The sequence below is a fragment of the Tamandua tetradactyla genome, chromosome 1, assembly GCF_023851605.1.
Source record: "Tamandua tetradactyla isolate mTamTet1 chromosome 1, mTamTet1.pri, whole genome shotgun sequence".
Lineage (NCBI taxonomy): Eukaryota > Metazoa > Chordata > Mammalia > Pilosa > Myrmecophagidae > Tamandua > Tamandua tetradactyla.
Window position 1 is genome coordinate 134,194,289 of NC_135327.1, and position 19,452 is coordinate 134,213,740.

Genomic DNA, 19,452 nt, shown 5'->3' on the forward strand with positions numbered 1-19,452 from the left:
TTGATACACATTATCAAATAGATATGTAAAGAGTTAAAATGCATGTGTAGTTATTTATTCTAGACTTACAAATCAAAATTGCATCTTTGCTTATTTTCCTTTGTTGACATATATGTATATGACCTTTTCTATTTTAGCCCTTTTTCTTTAACCTCTAGAAATAGCTAATAAAGTAAATGATGATTTGACTTGTCTGAAAGTACTTGTAATGTTTTAGTTTTCCTCTGACATCTTTCAGAAGATCTCAGTGACACTAAGGGAAAGAATGTTAGTATTAGTTCTTGAAGCTATTCATGAATGGGAAACCCTCCTATTTTGCTTAATTGGCATCATGTTTAACACTTGATATGCAATGACTCATACCTATGGAAAATAGTTTACAGCAGGCTTACTGGGTTCTGAGGGCTCTGGAAAGATCTACCATTTGTACTTTACACACATTTTTCTAAATAAGCACATGCATCCACTCACATTTATAAGCTAGATGTCCTGCTTTCTCTCAAGTGCTGGAGAACCCATTGAAAAACTTCTCCTTGTTGCAGTGAAACAAAAAGTGCAACCTACACTGTTAATACTAGTGATATCTTGTAAATTTAAACCACATTACTCAAGCAGAAATTCCAGCTGTTAAAACAGAAATAACAGAAACCCAATGTAAGCATTGTCCAGCATTCTCAATAAGGTTAAACACCAATATTACACATTGCTTGAACCATAAACATGATTGCTTTGGCGTCATTGACAATGTCATCATCACTCAAGTTTTCGGATTGCTTTGATTACCGAATTCCACTTCATAGAAGAAAATTAATATTACTGGTTTTTAGGGTTTTATTGGATTGTGCACTAAATTAAACACTATGTTTAAGATCACACTGGATTCTTAAATTAATGTGAGAAATTTCATTCTTGAATTTATAGTTAATTTTGAAGATAACTTTTATTCAAAGCAATAAAATTTTGATCTCTCCTGCCTGCTTTCTATCATAAAATCAGTAAAATCATAAAATCTTATCCAGCCTCAGATAAGTTTTCTTCCTTTTAAAATTTCAACATCTCACTTGTATAAAAGGTTGCAAAGATATCATTGACACCTGAGGAAATATGATGAATTGAATCAATGTATATTTCTGTCATATGTAATTTAAGCAAGATAAATAGAGCCTCTGCTCTAAAATCATGGAAGAAAATATGAATTATGTTATTGAAAACTACTGTTCGGCCAGTTATTTGATTAAAATTAGGAGCACCTCAGTCTTCACCGCCAATTCAATATTGAAGTTTCATAACCGAAGTCAAGAGAAGACTTTCAATTCATTGAAAAAAAAATCAATCATGTGGGAAAAGGGAAGGCTCTATAACAAATGATTGCACCTCCATATTATAACCCCATTTTACTTTCAAATTACATAATATCATTAATAAGGTCTTTGAGGATAACAAATTATTGTTATAATTCTTCGACCTTGGATTTTTATTTGTTAATAGCTGGCATGGGGTGTTAAATTTTATTCATCTTAAACATTGGCATAATGATAATGATGTGTCCATCATAAATTGCAAAATCAACATTTTATAAAAAAGATTATGTTATCATCTTCATTTTGTCTAGGGAAACTAAGAGCATATTTAATCATCCTTAAGCCGTTAGCATTCTAATCAGTTTTACTAAAGCCTATGGCAATTGAAATTTATTTTTAAGAAAATAGAATCACCTTATTGCCATAGCATAGCATAACAATTTGTAGAAATTAGTTATAAATCAGCATACCTATCTACACCTATGTTTTGTGAGTAGTTTTGAATCTATCAGAAAATATCCTAGGGTCACCCAAGAAAGGAGTTAAGAAAACAATGTGTTTATGGAAAGCTAGTGTTTATTCAAACAAAATAAACAGTTACTAAGCATTCATTATGTGCCAGATATGCTATTTGATAAAGAGAATTTAAAACTGTTACATGTACTGTTTCCTCAAGGAAACCTTACAAACCCTTGATAAACAGATAAATTTTAATACAAGGTGGTAAATGATATAAAGGAGGGACATATATGGTACTATAGGAGGAAGAAAAAAGGAAAATTAGACAAGTGGGTCAAATAAGCATTCCTAGGTCTGGTGAGATTTGTACTGAACTTATAAGGTTATGTGGGCATAAATAGCCTAAGCACACTAATGAGACCAGGCAACAGATAGTTAGATGTATGCAAGAAGTTCAGAAAGGCAGATCAACTTTAAAAGAAGCATTTCAGAAGTAAACAGGGATCTAAGTATAAAGTCCCGTTTATAAATACTGAAGACTTTAGACTTTACTCTGGAGGCTGTGAGAAGTCAAATGAAAGATTTTAACTGGGAGAATCATAGGAAATTCCTAATTTCAGAAATAATTCTGTTACAGCAGAATAGAGAATTAATGGCTGGGGCTGGTGAGAGACTGCTTAGGAAGCGGGTGTTAAAATCAAGGTAAGAAATGTTAAATGTGAAGTGTGAGGGAGCAGACAAGTGTCAGATATTGCAAAAGGAAAATAAAATATCTTTGAGGTATTGTTGTGAGAACAGCAAAATGTTAGGGCATGGACCTCTGCTTTGTTTACTACATGTTTCCAGTTCCTGGCTCAGAACCTAGCATGTAGGCAAGATCAAATACCTATTTTTTGAATAATTACACAAATCATGGAAACTATTTTCTCCATCAAAAATGAGAAATGAGGTTTTCTGCTTAGTGTAATCAGAAAGGTGGTAAGTTAGAGTGCTTGAGTAACTAGCTCCTTTAAGGAATTGTAAAAGGAAGTAGCTAGGGATAAATATAAATTACTTAGAATTCTGAGGACTAAGCCAAAGTCAGTGATTGATGGTTTTCTCTAGCAGTTACTAGTAGCCTATGTTTAAGAATGGGAAAGGCTGACACATGCATGAGAGAATGATAGACAAAGGAGTTGAGTGCTGACTAAGGGGGAGAAGAAGGGAAAGGACTTGTATATTTTGAAAAAAAATTAAGGAATCCCAATTCTGGAGGCCTGAATGAGGTCCAATAATATTTATAGTGGTATGTCCAATCATATAGAAGAGCTGGAAGGATCAGAGGCTATGGCAAGTCAGCAGAACATTCAAGCTTATCACCCCACAGTTGAGCAGTTGCCCTGAATGATGAACCCAGGATGTGGCATCAGTGTTGTGACTAATGAATTCTGGCCCTGAAGATCTTGGCCACGGAAGAGCTAGGACTCATGCGGTGAGATTGTTAACAATGACAAATGGACAGGGACGTTACCTGCATTGAGAGTGGACTTAGCATGTGGAAGAACCCCGTGAAGCAGTGACTCTAAAGTGTGGATCTACTGATGTATGTGGATGACAGCAACAAATGTTTCTAAAGGTTTTCATAGATGGAAGGGGTGAGTTTTTATAAGACCAATTTATAGCCTAGTAACTTAAGATGTGCATTGGGACCACCAACTAATATCGGTGATATCTGCCAGAATATCGAGTGTGGAAGAAAAGAGAACAACCATTTGAAAGAACTTGTACAAGGAGCAAGATCTTTATGGGAGTTATATTCATTTTCTGTGAACGCTGAAACAAATTACTACAAACTTAATGTCTTAAAACAACAAAGTTTATTATCTCAAAGCTTTTTAGTTTAGAAGTCTGAAATGAGTCTCACAGGGGTAAAATCAGCGATGTCTGCAGGGCTGTGTTCTTTTGGGAGGCTGTGAGGGAAACTTCTATTATCTTGCTTCTTCCAGCATCTAGAGGCCACCACACTCCTGGACTCATAGCCCCGTTCTTCTGTCTTTAAATTTAACAGTGGCTGGGCAGATCTCTCTTACACTAAAACATTCTAGTTTTCTGCTTTTGTCATTACATTGTTTCTGAATCTTTTAAGGATCCTTGTAATTATCCACCCAGATAACCCAGGATATTCTCCCCAACTCAAGGTCCTTAACTTAATCATATCTGCAGAGTACTTTTTGCCATGTAAGACAACCTGTTCCCAAGTTCCTGGCATTAGGATGTGACGTCTTCGAGGGACCATTATTCTGTTAACTGCAGGAGCTCTGAATCAGTTAAAGCACATCTTGCGAATTGAGTTTGATTACAGGGATTTATTTAATGGGGTGAGGATTTAGAAGGTCTGATGCAAAGTTTTGAGAAAAGTAATAAAATTGGGTCAGAAAAGGGGTTGTAGTATTCATATTATCTGCAATAGAAATTACCTTTCTGAAATTGTTCGTGTTTCATGATTTATTCAAGGGCAATCTTTTAGCTATTATCAATCAATTATCATCAAAGATTGATGGGTCAAAAACCAGCATTCTTCAGTATATTTATAAAACAAACCAACTACTTCTAGGTTTTATCAGTCGTAAACATTGAAAGGCTTTTTTTTTTTTTAACAATGTCATAAAACATTGATTTACTAAGAGAAAGATAATTTCATATTCTTGCTTAAATTCCAACACTGAATTATTTTGCTGACTGCTATCAGGTATCAAATAAATGTGTGTTAAGGCTATGATGGCACATATGTGCTTAGATGAAATTTATTGAGAACGCTTACTCATTTGTCACAGGTAACTGAATGGTTGTGATAAAACTATGACTTTTATTAGAAAATGAAGCCAGGCTCAAAATAATAACATGAGGTTAAGATCATAGCCATACTTAGATTTTTAAGTCGTCATATGAAAAATGTCAGCCTTTAACTAGGTTTTAATATTAAATGTTAACTTAGTAATTTAATCATAATAACCCCTATAATAAAAACTGGGCAACATATTGCTATTAGCTCATTAAACTTAGCAACTCAAAAATAAAGATACAATATTACTGTTTTTTAAGGGATACCATGATTCAAATAAAGAATATCGACTATACGTATAAAACACTTCTGTGAAAAAAAGTGACATGTTTTGATCAATAAAAAGAAACATGGGGAAGGTGCAAGCGTAGTTCTGTGGTAGAATTCTCACCTGCCATGTGGGAGACCCAGGTTTGATTCCTGGACCATGCACTTCCCAAGCAAACAAAGAAATAAGCAGACAAACAAATGAAAAATCAAACAAAAAAACCCAGCGAGTGGTACTGCAATAAGGGGATATTCACATGGAAAAAGGAATGAAATGTGACTCACACCATACAGCATACAAAAGAAAAAAGAAAAAATATATAAGGCTGCTTTCTTTGCTATGAAACAGCACCCCAAGGTAGAAATTGAAATGTTCAGCTGTCAACAAGTCAAGTTTCTAGGCGAGATGAAAAAGACCTGTGAAAAGAGATGATAGGGAAATTATAGAACTTTCAGGTGTTCAAAGCAGCTGTTCATTACTTTTCACAAATATTAAAATAATCAGACTATCCATTACAATCTACTACTCCAAATGTAAGAAGTACCCCAGTCTATGGTTTAATTTGACATAGTCTGCCAGTTTCTTTATTACTGAACTAGAGGGAAAGTTTTAACCAAGTGTTACCACGTATGGATGAAAAGAATGTGTATACTAAATATTTGGGATGCATTTGGACTTTTATTTTCTTTGTATGTAAAGAGAATGGTATTTATCTAAGGCAGGTTTATTCTGATATTTTATCTTTTTAAAATCAATAGTGAACTAAGAAATTAGAAACTTCAGAACTTACATGCTTTTAAAAGATGAACAGATTGATCTGTATATCCTTTAGTTTGTAAAATATGGATTTTTAGCAATGATAGGAAAAACAGATAAAACTTTAATTTCCCTTGTTCATTGTTTTAAAATGTCCATGTGTTGATCTAGTTTTAGCCATTAAGCAAGTCAGTGAGAGACAGGAATTTGAAGTATCCTAGAGAAAGAGAGAAGAGTTCAGTGAAGGTACATCTGAGTTTGGACCTGTGACATAGCTCTCTGATGAGGATTCTAAGAGTCAAATTTGAGTTTCCTTGAAAGAATATGTCCTTTCACAGATTTACATAGTGCAGAATTGTCCTTCATCCATAACTAAAAATTACAGGATGATTCTGGGTTCACTTACTTGTTTTCAAAATGTTAGGGTTATAGGCATCTTAGTGAATTTAGTTTCCTGTTGATTCAACCAACTTTTTTGGGAAAAAAAAGGAAAGTTACTAAAAATGGAGATTCAATGATAAAAATGAAATTGGGCTTTTACTCCAGAAAGGAGTCGCTGATACATCAGAGATTTGATACCTCAGGCACATGTTGAAATCCACAAATAAACTATGTTTTGTTCTCAGAAGTCTTGATTGTGAACTGTACTTATGGGAGCCTGTGCCTTTTCTAAGAAATTGTCTTATTTCCTTCATCTAATTCTGTAGCTCTTCACTTTTGCATTTTCTATTTCACCTATTTGACAGTTTGAATTTAAATGTATTGTACTTTGAATAAGTAAGCAATGTGCTTGCTTTTCTTCTATAGTTTCAATTGTAGTCTTTAAGGAGCCTGATTATACCTGTTTCATTAAAAAAAACTCACCAGTCACTAGGGATCAAAAGTTGAGAATGACAGAATTTTTAAGCTATAGAAAGTGTTGATCTAAGGAAGCAGCTTGATTTATGCCTTCCCAAGCTTTATGTTACCCAAGCATCAGCTGCATTAGAATAAATAGAATATTTATACTCACCTATCTGTTGGAAATGAACACAAAAGTCTCCCAAATTTTTTCCTGTTACTTATGCCTTCCACTGATTTGCGTGTAGCCACTCCTCTGGGTCAGGAAGCCAAACTTATTCTATCAGCTAAGCTTCAATTTCAAGGATAAGGGTCAGCTAAACTCTGCATTTGCCAAAAGCTTTGAAATGGCAGCATCAGAATGGTGACTTTAGGATATTCTAAGAATATGGTGAAAAGTGTATCAAATAAGAAAGGCAATTACAGACCAGATAACGTAGAGTAAATGGGGTTGCTAGGAAAGTCAAGATCACGCTCAAGAGAAGTGTCATACAACTCACAAAGGTTTTTCAGGACTTTAGTGTTGTTTATAGGTTCATGATTCACAGAAGGGCAAGGTTGCTCATATCAGTGATATTCTGTCACAAAGTGTTTTTCTTTTTTTAATGCAAGCTTTTCAATACTGATTGCAGTCATCACTTTTCCAAACTCCTTTGTATTACACAAACCATTTATAATGCATTTATTGGACACTAGTTGTAAAAATATCTATTGATGCAAATTTTCAAATTTGAGAAAATTCAGAGAAAAATCATGCTTATGTACTTGAAATAGAAGCCAATAAATATAGTAATTTTCCATGGAAATATTTATTTTTAATATCTTATTTGCTTAAGCTAGGCATTAAAACTGAAATGCTGCTCATGATATAACATTTATTTAGACATATATTGCAGTAATTATTTATGCCATGAGCCATTCTTTAAATTATTATTAGGTTATTTATATGAAGAATATTCAGTGAAGAATAAAAATGGTTGAAAATAAAATTTCCAAATTATTGATAGTAAATTTTACCCTTTTCCTTTTACAAACTATTCGAATAATCAGTAGTATCCTTTGGATTAGAAGGCCAATTTCATTTTTATCACTGAATCTCCATTTTTAGTAATCTTCCTTCAGTAAGTTTCAATTCCTTTGGAGTATTTAACTGACACATCTCAAAAAAACTAATATTATCTGATTATTATTATTAATAATAATGATATTAGCATTTGAGAAATATTCACATATATCATCTAAATTCTTCTTAATCACGCATTTTAATGGTCCAGGTTGACCCACTCAAATTCACTGTCATGGTCAGGTTCATGTGTCAATTTGGCCAAGCGGTGGTACCTGTTTGTCTGGTTGGGCAAGTACTGGCCTGTCTGTTGCAATAAGGACATTTCATAGAATTAAATCATGATCACATCAGCTGCATCCACAGCTGGTTCCACTTGTAATCAGCCAAGGGATGTGTCTTCTGCAGTGAGTGATATTTAATCTAATCATTGAAAGCCTTTTAAGGAGGATTCAGAAGAGACAGGTTCTCTTCTTGCTTTGGCCGGCGAGCCTCTCTTATGGAGTTCATCCAGACCCTCCAGCGGAATCACAGACTTCACATCCTGCCCAACAGATTTTGGACTCTATGTTCCCACAGTTATGTGAGACACTTTTATAAATTTTATGTTTACAAATATTTCCAGTTGATTCTGTTCCTCTAGCGAACCCTAACTGATACACTAAGGGTCACCTTTTTTTTTTTCATTTCATCACCTGTGTACTTTCTTAAAGGAGTGAGAGAATGCATATTGATCTGCAAAGTTCATGTGATTATTTATAAAATCCAGTTTATTTCTAAATCAATATTACTTGCTGGTATCCTATTTAAAATTCATGTTTTGTAAATTCTTTGGATTTATTAGGTGTATTTTGGGCAATTAAATTCTTATTAAATGTAAACTCTTAATGTATTTTTTTTTCTTTCAAGGACCCCCTGTTTCACCTGGAGTCACACAGAGCTGAGCGAGGACGGGGCAGATGTCCTTTTGACCCCAACTCTTCCTTCATCTCCACTTTAATTGGTAATTACCATTGCTGCACTGATCAGTTTCCACCATATTGCTGTTGGAACTTATTTTTCAACTTCAGTTATATTCTTTCACATTTCTTTATATACTCTGCCTTGTCTTATTGCCGGGGGGCAATAATATTAAATTTCAATGCATGCCAATTTGTGCCAATTTGACTCTAAAGTAAGTGCAAATACTACAAATATGTGTGTTTTGTTCCAGAAAGACAAATTGTCACTTAATATCCGATATAACACATTTCCCATTGTACAATTTACTATCCATAAAATGCAATTATATGAATACTTCTAAAAGATAAGCTGAAGAAACTGAGCTATTTTAACATATGTTAATTCTTCAGCTTTGCATTAGTCTATGACTTTAGGGGAACTTTTAAAATTCTCTTCTTTCATTCCTTTCACTGTGCCATAAGAGTTCAGCAAAAAGTTGACTTAAGAATTTCAGTGTCACTAATCTTTGAGAAATGTTCAAGTACATCATCTAAATGCCTCTTAATCTTGCATTTTAATGGTGCAGGTTGACCCACTCAGACTCTCACCTTGTGTCACCATTGGAATGATGGCTAACTATGTCTCATCCAGATTTTCAGTTTGATTCAATTTGATTAAATGAGGTACTTGAGAAACAGCAATGTATTCTTTACTTGTCGTTTATACTATTTGGGGACAAAAATAGCAGACTTGTCAAAGTTATCTAGCACTGTGATGGTACAGACAGATGGATGAATTCCCAAGTATAAAATTAAAGAGAGCCATCCTTGACACCTAACATAGGTGCCAATAGGACTGATTGTGTTTTCTCAGTGTTCTCAGAGGTTCTGATATAGGAATAGGACAGATGCGCAAGATTCTATTATTACATTTGCAACAGAGATATATGCTAATATTAATTCTGCATGCTTATAGAAAATCAGTATAAAGGAGGTTTAAAGAGTTCATATTCTAAGTAAAAAGTTAAAGCTCCCTACTGATAAGTGATTAAAATATACTACGCTTGATTAGTGAATTGATACCTAAGCTACTGTGCATTTTTGAGTGAATAAGTCCCTGAACTTATACCATATAGTTGATGATGATGGTCCTTGCATCCCATTCCTTACATTCCCCCATGCCAATCCTAGAACTTAGGTTCCCCTAAAAGCGGTTTTTTTTCTTTTCTCTTAATTTATAAAGTAAAAAAAGTCTATATAAGCTTAAATTATTGAAAAAAGTTGAATTTACTTCATTTCAGCTTAACAATTTAAAAGGACTATAGACTGAGAATTTCACATAACTTCTTCAGGGGCTTTAAGTAACATTTTTAAAAGAAAAATATTATTTTAAAACATTTTCACGTGCTCTACCAAACCAATTGTGTGTGTATTTGTGTGTGTGTGAACAGAATCTGAAGAAGGGAGACTTTAAACAAAGGCATAGAGTTGTGTAAGCCAGTTTGGACTTGGTAGGAATCAACTCTTGAGGAATGGCAATTTTGGTGAATACCAGATCCATAAATGTATCCTAGAAATTTTGCAGCTTATGAACTAAAACATATATATGGTTAATAGACATAATATCTTCTGACGTTTTTACTGATTTTTTTAAATTCATAAATTTAAGATTTGAGTATGTTTGGAAGAGAGAGACATCATCTTTTTTTCACCAGATAGTGCTTAACATGTCTTACAGAATATAGACCTTCTGTAAATATGGACTGAACATAATACTCTCTGAGGTTCCTAAGCAAACAAAAATAAATTTTGGAATATTATTCATAAGATTAATATAAAGGGTATCGGAAGTTAAAAATTGCACAGTATGTTGCACTGCTTCCATAGAGAAAAATTCTAAGATTTCAAGAGAAGAACTATTAGTTTGAATATTTCATTTAAATGGTTAAAAAAATATATCTTTGGCCACCCTGCCACTCACCACTCAGCCTCCCTGGAGCTTGTTTATGCATGAAGCCAGGAATTTAAAACTGAAATTTTAAGAGGGGAAATATTACTGGAGGGAGATTTCCAAGTGAGTTTCATTGAACTTCCAAATCAAATTATGCTATGCTGCAAGTCGAAGTGCTTACCATCTGGGTGGCTGTTTGACTTATTCAGAAAAGAAATCAAATCAGAAGAGCCCTCCAAGTCAAACAGAAGAGTTATAGAATAATCCCTCCAAAGAGAAGAAATAAAAATATAATTCTTCACATTTATCCACCCTCTTTCATCCCAAAGTACCTTTGAGAGATCATTCACTCACAGTGGAAATGCAGCAGCCACTGGGATGGAAATCTGATAACCTACATGAGCCAGCAACTCTTTGTAAGAGGGGAAGTAAGAATAACTCACCCAATTGAAAACGCAGCAGGAATGTGTGCTGGAAAAATGGAGCTACCTGACTTGGAATTTGGCAAATTCAGTACAGCATACAGTGACAAGGAAAGAATGCATAACGTGATATTTTATGACCATACATGTTCTCTGCTGATGGGTTAGGATAAGACTCCAGCAAAAAAGATAGCTGTATTTAGACCATTATGCCTCTTTTGTTTCTTTGTTAATTCTGTGCCATACTTCATGTTAAATGAGGTTTCTATAAAGATTTATTTAATTGATCAAAAAAATTGGTAGCAATACTCATAAAACTGGAAGGCCTCAAAGGAAACAATGTGCTCCAAATAGGAAAATGTCATATAATGACTTCTTAACTTTAGATACAATATTAGTATCAATTGACTTAAATTCAATTACTTAAGATCACAGGGAGCAAAAGGCTTCTGAAAAATTGAATAAAGAATAAAGATTATTTGCCAGGTGAAAAACAAGTTAATGAGCACATTTTATTAAACTTACAATCTCATTTAGAAATGAAATAACTTATAACAATTCTGTGTGGAAAAGAATTTAAGGTGTAAAACAGACTTCTTATTGAGCAATGGTCTGTATCTTTAAAACCAGTAAAAATAAAGCTACATATTAATTAAAGCCTGTTCATAAAATGTCACTTCATAGTAACATAATTTATCTTGGTGACATATAAATTTATGTATCAGGTACAATGTTTCTACATGTTTAGCCAAGTGTATCCACAGTATAATTGTTATTACTATGCTCAAGTTTGTCTTAAGTAACTTTTGGAGAAATTCAAGAAATTATAACCTGGTGTTAAAACGAGTTTGGAGAAACAATGTCTACATTTTTCAGTAAAATGAATTGCTGCATTACTTACTTATGCCTTTCAAGTCATCCACAGATACCTAGTACTTATCTTGTCACTAAATGATTAGTTTGGTGACTAGCCAAGTCAGAATTCAGGAATTTTTTTTTTTAATGCTGAATGTCATTTGGCCAGGCGGAAAATGATGGTTTTTCATCTGGTGTGTTGATGTATCATTGTGATTATATCCTTATTAAGTTGATAATATTTTTGGTAACTTCAAACAAAAGCCAGAGTTATTTGTCAAAAAAAAAAAAGTTTCTTCCTTATACTTTATCTCAATTCCATTGTCTTATTATTATTTTTTTTTTTTTAGCATATCATTCTGCCCCATACTTGCATTTCTAGTTCCAGGTGTAATTTAATACCTGCCTGAAGGAACTAAGGTATGCTAGTGGGCATGTTACTAGTCTCTGAGGGGAAAACTGCTCTGATCTGTCATGAACTTTTTGATGCTTTGCTTTGAAAGTGTTGACTTTATTGTTGAAATATTTTTAGGGAGATTTTTTTTAAAGTTAAAGACTTACTAAATTAGATTTCAATAATAACCACTACTAGGATATCTTACAGTCACTTAAATTTTCTTTTTACATGTTTTAATCTTGTACTGCTTTCTTCAGCAAGAAACTATGAAGTTTACCACCACTGAATTTTCCTCCTATACTTTTTGTCCTTATTAGGAGATCTTTGAGAACATATTATTACAAATTCTGTAAATTAAACATAAATGTTGATTGAATGAAAGAGAGATAGAATACATATGGGGAAATTTTAAGTGATATTTTCAAGCTCTTAACATTAAAACACTTTTTATAATTTTTTTTCTTCTTAATTAACTATATTTATATCAGGACATAATTATGAACATATGCACCTGGCACAAAGTAGGATTTAATAAATATAAGAAAAGCAAATGAAAACATGTAATGAAGTTAAAATATATCCAAATGAATGTGCTGGTTTAGTTCTTATATTCATCCCAACTGTATAGAAACTGATACTTAAACTTGTTCCCTTACCATGTTCCTGTCCCTAAAGAATATCTGTAATTTCTTTTCCAAGTCTCTTGCTTTCTAACATTTGGCAGAATTCCCTTTATCCACATGTTCAATGTAGCTTCTGGCCATGGCTGCTAGTCCCTGAGGAGCTATTTAAGTATTGTGTTATGGTTTCCAGGAAATGAAAAAAAAAAAAATCAAAAAGGAAAGAAAGGGAAAAAAGTCCCAGCGTTTAATTCCCCGTAGACCTTCTCTCCCTTAAGAATATCTGGTCTGACCACGGCAGTATCGATGTCTCTGGGTTGCCACCAAAAAAACTCAGAGTACACGAGTAAGGTGCCAGCAAATGCAAATGAACAGATTTACGATGCATTTTTCTTTTTCCTTCATGCCTCAGAAACCACCTTCTTATCATTGACAGTTAATGGCAGCCATCTGTCAAAGCAAAAACAAATAAGCTAAATACTCAAACAATAAACTAAATACCTGATAAAGCAACTTTCTTCCCCGTTTCTTTTAGCATCCAAAGGACGGTGTGATGCAAACTGGGATGTTGGAATATGTGGATTATTCTTATCCATCTTCGAGCTCCCTAGGGATTTTTGTTTCCCATTGTAGTTATATATAACAAAGACGGTGTACGAAATAGCTCACCCAAAGTAGAATAATTTTCCAACAAAGTTATGCAATTTAGCTATAAGGTGGGGCCATTAAGTCATTCTTTATCCATGTGTTGTTCTATAAGGCAAATGCGTTTCATATTATTTAGATTTGTATGGTATACATTCACAACTCAAATAGAAGAAATGCTTGAGTGAGACTTGAGAAGATAAGAAGACCATGAAAAATTGTGACTTTTCCTCCCTAAACAATTAAAACCTACATGCCCAATATGATGAAGTAAAGCTTGACTAGATAATATGCAGTTCATGAACAAAGCTCTTGATAAGCTCTATAAAATATTAAGGTAATTGCAATATGGTTACTTGAAACTTCAATTAGAGCATGCGTTATAAAAAAGAAGTTATAGAAAAGTATTTTAATTATATATTTTAAATTAGAATTATTTACAATGGATTTCTTTGTGTATATCCTATAAATTTAAGATTGTATGTTCGGAATATTATTTGCCTCCTGTATTAGGAACATATTTATTCATGCACCATAAAATGAACAAAGGCCTAGTAAGAATATTTTTGTTTACTATTATTTCTGTAGCATTTCTTCCAAATAAACATTGAAAATCTGAATTATTATTACTGTGTCCTAAAAGAAATTAATGATAAATGAACATGTTTTTCTTATATAGATAAAAAGTACATTGGGAATATTGCACCATTTGACACTACAATTTATGTATTTATTGTTTTCAAATAACCCTCAAAAGTTAGTATTTGTCACATTTCATCATCTTTTACATAATTCGGTTAATGTATCTTGGACAAAACCAATATTTAATCCTTAAAATAGAAAACTAGTTGCTAGAATTGCTGGTTTTTGTATATGTAAGTGAACAAATAAGCCAAAAAAGAACACTATCGTGCTATGAATATTATTTTGAAGGTGAGTGTAGAGTAATACAAACATGAACAAGAAATGTGAAATGGTTAGTCAGTAAGCCGGTAATAGGAATTATGTTGCCTAGAGACATTTTGTTCATATAAGTTTAGTGTAGGCACAGTTTTCCAATTGCCATGCCTTGTTCTTGGAAACTGAAACTTTTGGGAACAAATATTAGAAGAAAGTAGACTCCCTGGAGTTCATGAATAAAATTATTAAATAACATAAGCTCCTCAAGATGCAAAAGTTTCACAATTTTCTTTTGTTCATATAAATGCCTAATAGCTTTTTCTCTCTCTCTCTTTTTTTTGTATTTTCCTCCTGAAACAATTTGAAAACTCAGAAGCTAATCCTGAGTGTTCTTTATTGCATTTCATAGCTGTTTTTTTTAAGCTCTGAAAGGAATTTTGGATGTATTTAGATTATTACTTCATCATGCCATTCATTTATTGAACAAGTGTTTATTGAACATCTTTTGTATATCAGATTCTGTGGTGGATATTGGAGATGATAGGAAAAGTGACACTTCAAGAAGCTTACATTCTAGTGAGGCATAAAATAAACACATAAGGAGTCAGTTAAAATATTATAGATGAGGGCAGGCCACAGTGGCTCAGCAGGCAGAGTTCTCGCTCACCTGCTGTGCTAGAGACCCAGATTCCATTCCTGGTGCCTGCCCATGAAAAAAAAATATATATATAATGGATGAGCACTATGAAAAGTTGAGGCATAGAGAGCCCTGATGGTACTAGGAACAAAAGCCAGCTGAAGTCTGGTCTGGAAGACCTTGTGGAGAAGGTTAGCGTTAGCTGAGTAATTGGAGGCCAGGTGGCAAGGGAGGTGACTTGAAGGCAGAAGGGCAGCAGAGAGAACATAAAGACATGGCAGATTAAGAATTCACACATGGGTCTGTCTGTTTCTACAGGTAACTGAAACTTTGAGATACTCTATGGTTTTTCCACAATCAGCAGACTTTAAGCTAGGGACTCAGTTTCCCAGATTCTCAACTCAAAACTATTTCTAGTATTCTTTTATAGGTTATGAAGAGACTATTTTTGAGCAAGACATTTGATATTCGCCTGTCAAAATCCCTGTATATGTGTTTTATTTTTTTAATTAACACCACACGACAACTTAAATTGTAAATAACACCAATTACCATCAGAAACCATTCTATATATGAAAAATAATATATGGCATAAAAATCTATTTGATTATTTATATTCAGAATGTCAGATTAGATACCAGTTAAATTTATGGCTAAAATAGTTCATTTATTATATATCGTGTGTCCATAGGTTTGGAAATCTAAAACTTTGGTTGATTCAACTCTTATTGAAAATATTTATACATATTTTATTATATAAATAGTATATACCTGAATTTTATTTATTTTCTAATCCATGGAAATATGATTTATCCAGATGTTATTTTGCACTCTATAATGCCAAGCTATTAATTCTCTAACTATACTAATAGTTATAATTTTAACCAAAATCTTCCACTAGAAACCATGTATTTACTGTAAATTGTGTCTATTATTATGATGTTCAGCATACTTGCTCATTTTATTTACTATGAGCTAATATTTGTGCCTAAGGCTTTATACTCTATTATGATAGTTTTCTCTCATATGTTACCTTTTCCTACTTAGGAAAATATTTTGCCACACACCATTATTATTACAATGATTTGTTTTTTGCTCTTTATGCTGATAATATGATATGAAAGGCAAATCTTTCCCTTCTGAAGAATATCTAACATTTCCCAGAAACACATTTGATTCAGTTTACATAGCTTATAGTTTTTAACACCTGTCTAGTTTCTTTGAAGTTTTAAGTCATGCAGTTCATATGTTGTTATTTGAATTGTTCAATAAACGATTTTCTTTTATCAGTATACGAAAAGGGAAATTGTGTAAAAATTGGTAATATATTATCTTTTCCTGTGTGCAGATAACCTTTGGACATTATATTATTTGGTATCGTAGGGTTGCCATCTAGTGGTTCTAAGGGTTACTTGCTTGTCAAGTTTGTAGCATTGAGTAAAACACATCGATAGAACTTCAAAACAGTGTTACAAATAGGAATAAGTATAGAGAAATTGATGTGAAGTAATACAAAGGCTATTTTTCCCCTTAATAAAAATATTTTCAGATGGTAAAGTTTCAAAAATATTTTAAGAAACTTAATTGAATATTAAAGGTTTAAGAAATAGGAAACGATTATGATTTTTAAACTCTCCTCTTTAAATAAATTATGCATTAAATATTCAGTTTAGCCCACATTAGATTAGAAAAATAAGTTGTATTTGGAGCAGTTTTCCAAAATGGTTTTATATTTTAGATTGGAAATATAATTAAACTGTAATAATTTTAAATAATTCAGGAGAACCCTCATTCTGGTGCTTCAATATTCAATTAACTCTTTTACGAGTCAGTTCAGTCATTAATGCTGTAGAGTTGATGCTTCTCAAGCCCTTTTGATGAATTTGCCTTGACCCCCTTTTAGGCATGTTTAAGTAGCACAGACGGAACCGCAGGTAAGGGTTCACACCCCTAACCGGCGAGTGCGCTATGCCTCAGATTGCCCTTCCCCATAAATAGACAAGAAATCGCTGATAAAGAGAGCGCTAAATGACTTTGCTATAGATTGTTTTCCTCCCGTCCACTACACACATTTTTTTTTTCAGAAATTAGTCTTCTATGTTTTCCTTTTTATTTTTGTGAGTTTTAAGTAGAGGGCCTATACTCCTATTTCACTATTTTTTTTCCTGGAAAGATTTAAGTTAGGAAGATTACCTTTACAATGACTACAATTTCTAGTAAAATGAAAATACTTCTTTAATAGTCATATATGACTTGGCTAATTAAATATTTCAAATTCAACAGTGTGTTACATGATTTCAAATTAGGAAGATATGCTTCTTACCCCTTCCTATATTAACAGTTTTGATCAAAGAAGAACCCTTTACAGTAGGAACAGTGTGAGACGGAAATATAAATGTAAATTAAACTCATGAATTTTTTTTATTCTCTACTGAGAATGTTGCCCACACACATAACCTCATATAATATATAGTTTAGAGATGTGTTACTTTGCAAAAAACCTGGATTTTGTTTATTTGTATCCTATGGAGTATTCATGGTGGATTTTTTGAACAGAAAAACATTGATTTAGGATTAATATGATTTTTTTCTAAAAAATGAATAAGGTTTTATTATAGTAATGCATCTAAAAATTTATTTTTAAGCCTTTGAGTTCAATTTCTGAATCTTATTTTCCTACTTATAAATTTGATAAAGCAAAAGCCATCATCTTCACTTTAAGAATTTTTATTCCGTTAACTCAAATCGAAACATTAAACACCCTTACAAACTATATTACTTACTACTCAGTTGATTACGTCTCAGAATTTATACTCTACTAATGTATTTTTTCTATACAAGTTTTTAAGAGTGTTAAAGGCTTGGCCTTAGGGAAAAAACCTTTTAAATATTTACTCAAATAAAAATTTCTAGTAAACGACATTTATAGATAGGAATCTCAGCTGTCCTAAATTTTATTTATATTTTTGGTCAAATTTTTATACCTGTTTTTTAAATAATCCTAACTCTAAAATCTGTTTTACACTTAGAACAGTTAATTGAAAAAGGAATGAATTAGATGAATTGCTTTGAAATGCAATTAATTGGAGGTGCAATCAATTTTAATCATTGTAAACTTTAAAGCATTTTAAATATCAAGTGTAGAAATATTATTTGCGAAGTTAACCGAAAAGCTTTAATTCTGTAGGGTTAGTATACTCATCATCTCTATACTATCGTATTTGCCCAAGGCTGTATGACACTTATTAAGGCAGTAGTTTCACCATTCTAAATTGAGGTTGCTCCCCCTGGTGAGCTGCAGTCCTCATGTGCTTTTGCCAAGGCCACCCAAGCTGCACACACCCAGGACAATTGTCCTGACATCACTGATGGGTACACTGATATCTTTTTGTTGTCGTTTTGATAAAAGAGGACACAGGTCCCTATGCCTGAGAAATGTTGGACTTTACAGGGTTCATGTTTATATCCTTCCGCCATTTTTCTGTTTGTTTTTTATTTTTAATTATTTTTGGTCTATTCTGGCTCCAAAGGCAGAATCTTTTCTTGAGATTCTGCATGCATTTGTATCATTGCTCAAGTCTGATTTTAAGACAACAATCCCCACTGCAGTTTGCAGCTAACATCATCAATCACTCTCTTGAGTGCCCGATTATGTATATATATTTTGTATGGGCAGGCACAGCCTGATTATATTTTTAACTCTTTATATAGTTTTCCTTTGTAACTGAGCCACGATACTTACGTATATTTAAAAGATAACTCATTGGATAATATAAATTTTGTGAGACTGTGATTTTTACACTAAAATCATGTCAATGGCAGCACTTTCTGGTTACAAGAAAGATTTGAGGTAGCTGATTTATATATAATACCTGTAGTAATAAATATAATAAAGTGATGATATGAAAGTTAAGATAAGGCATATAAAGTGGGATTAAACCAGGTTGAGATTATTTATTTATGGACACTTCCATAGGGAATTAATCTGTGTCAGTTACTGTTCTAAGCGCTTTGCTCATAACAACCTTATTAAGGTAAGTGCTATTCCTACCCCCAATTCTATATGAGGAAACTGAGGCACAAGGGAAGTTAAGCACCTTGCCCAAGTTCATGCAGCTAGTAAGTGGCAGAGTCAGTATTCAAACTCTGGCAGTCTGGCTGCACTGCCCCTGGTCTTAACCACTGTTGTATTAATTTGTTGAGTTGCATAAACAGTAAACCTGCATATGGCCAATGTGATTCTAGTTTATACATTGTCTTCAGATCCAGAAACAAATGCTGGCTCATTATTTATTGATGCTTCCATGTAGATAGTGAATTGTTTGCTGGGCTGTACAGTGACTACTGGGGCAGAGACTCTGCAGTCTTCCGGAGCCTGGGGCGAATGGCCCACATTCGAACCGAGCATGATGATGAACGCTTGTTGAAAGGTAGGTGTTTTGGTTTGCTCAGGTTGCCAGAATGCAATATTCCAGAAATAGGTTGGCTTTTGCCATGGGGATTCATTAACTGGCAATTTACAGTTCTTAGTCCATAAAAATGTCCAAATGAAGGCATCAACAAGATGATATCTGGA

General features: G+C 33.1%; 1 protein-coding gene across 2 annotated transcripts in view; it reads left to right on the top strand.

The window, feature by feature from the left end:
• The window catches only part of SEMA3E (semaphorin 3E), a 292,458-nt gene that overhangs the window by 235,014 nt on the left and 37,992 nt on the right, over positions 1 to 19,452 (top strand). For both annotated transcript variants that reach the window (XM_077151784.1, XM_077151800.1), the window contains exons 5-6: positions 8,418 to 8,511; positions 19,187 to 19,306. In XM_077151784.1, coding sequence (XP_077007899.1) covers positions 8,418 to 8,511; positions 19,187 to 19,306 — 214 coding nt within the window. The remainder of the gene's footprint in view (positions 1 to 8,417; positions 8,512 to 19,186; positions 19,307 to 19,452) is intronic.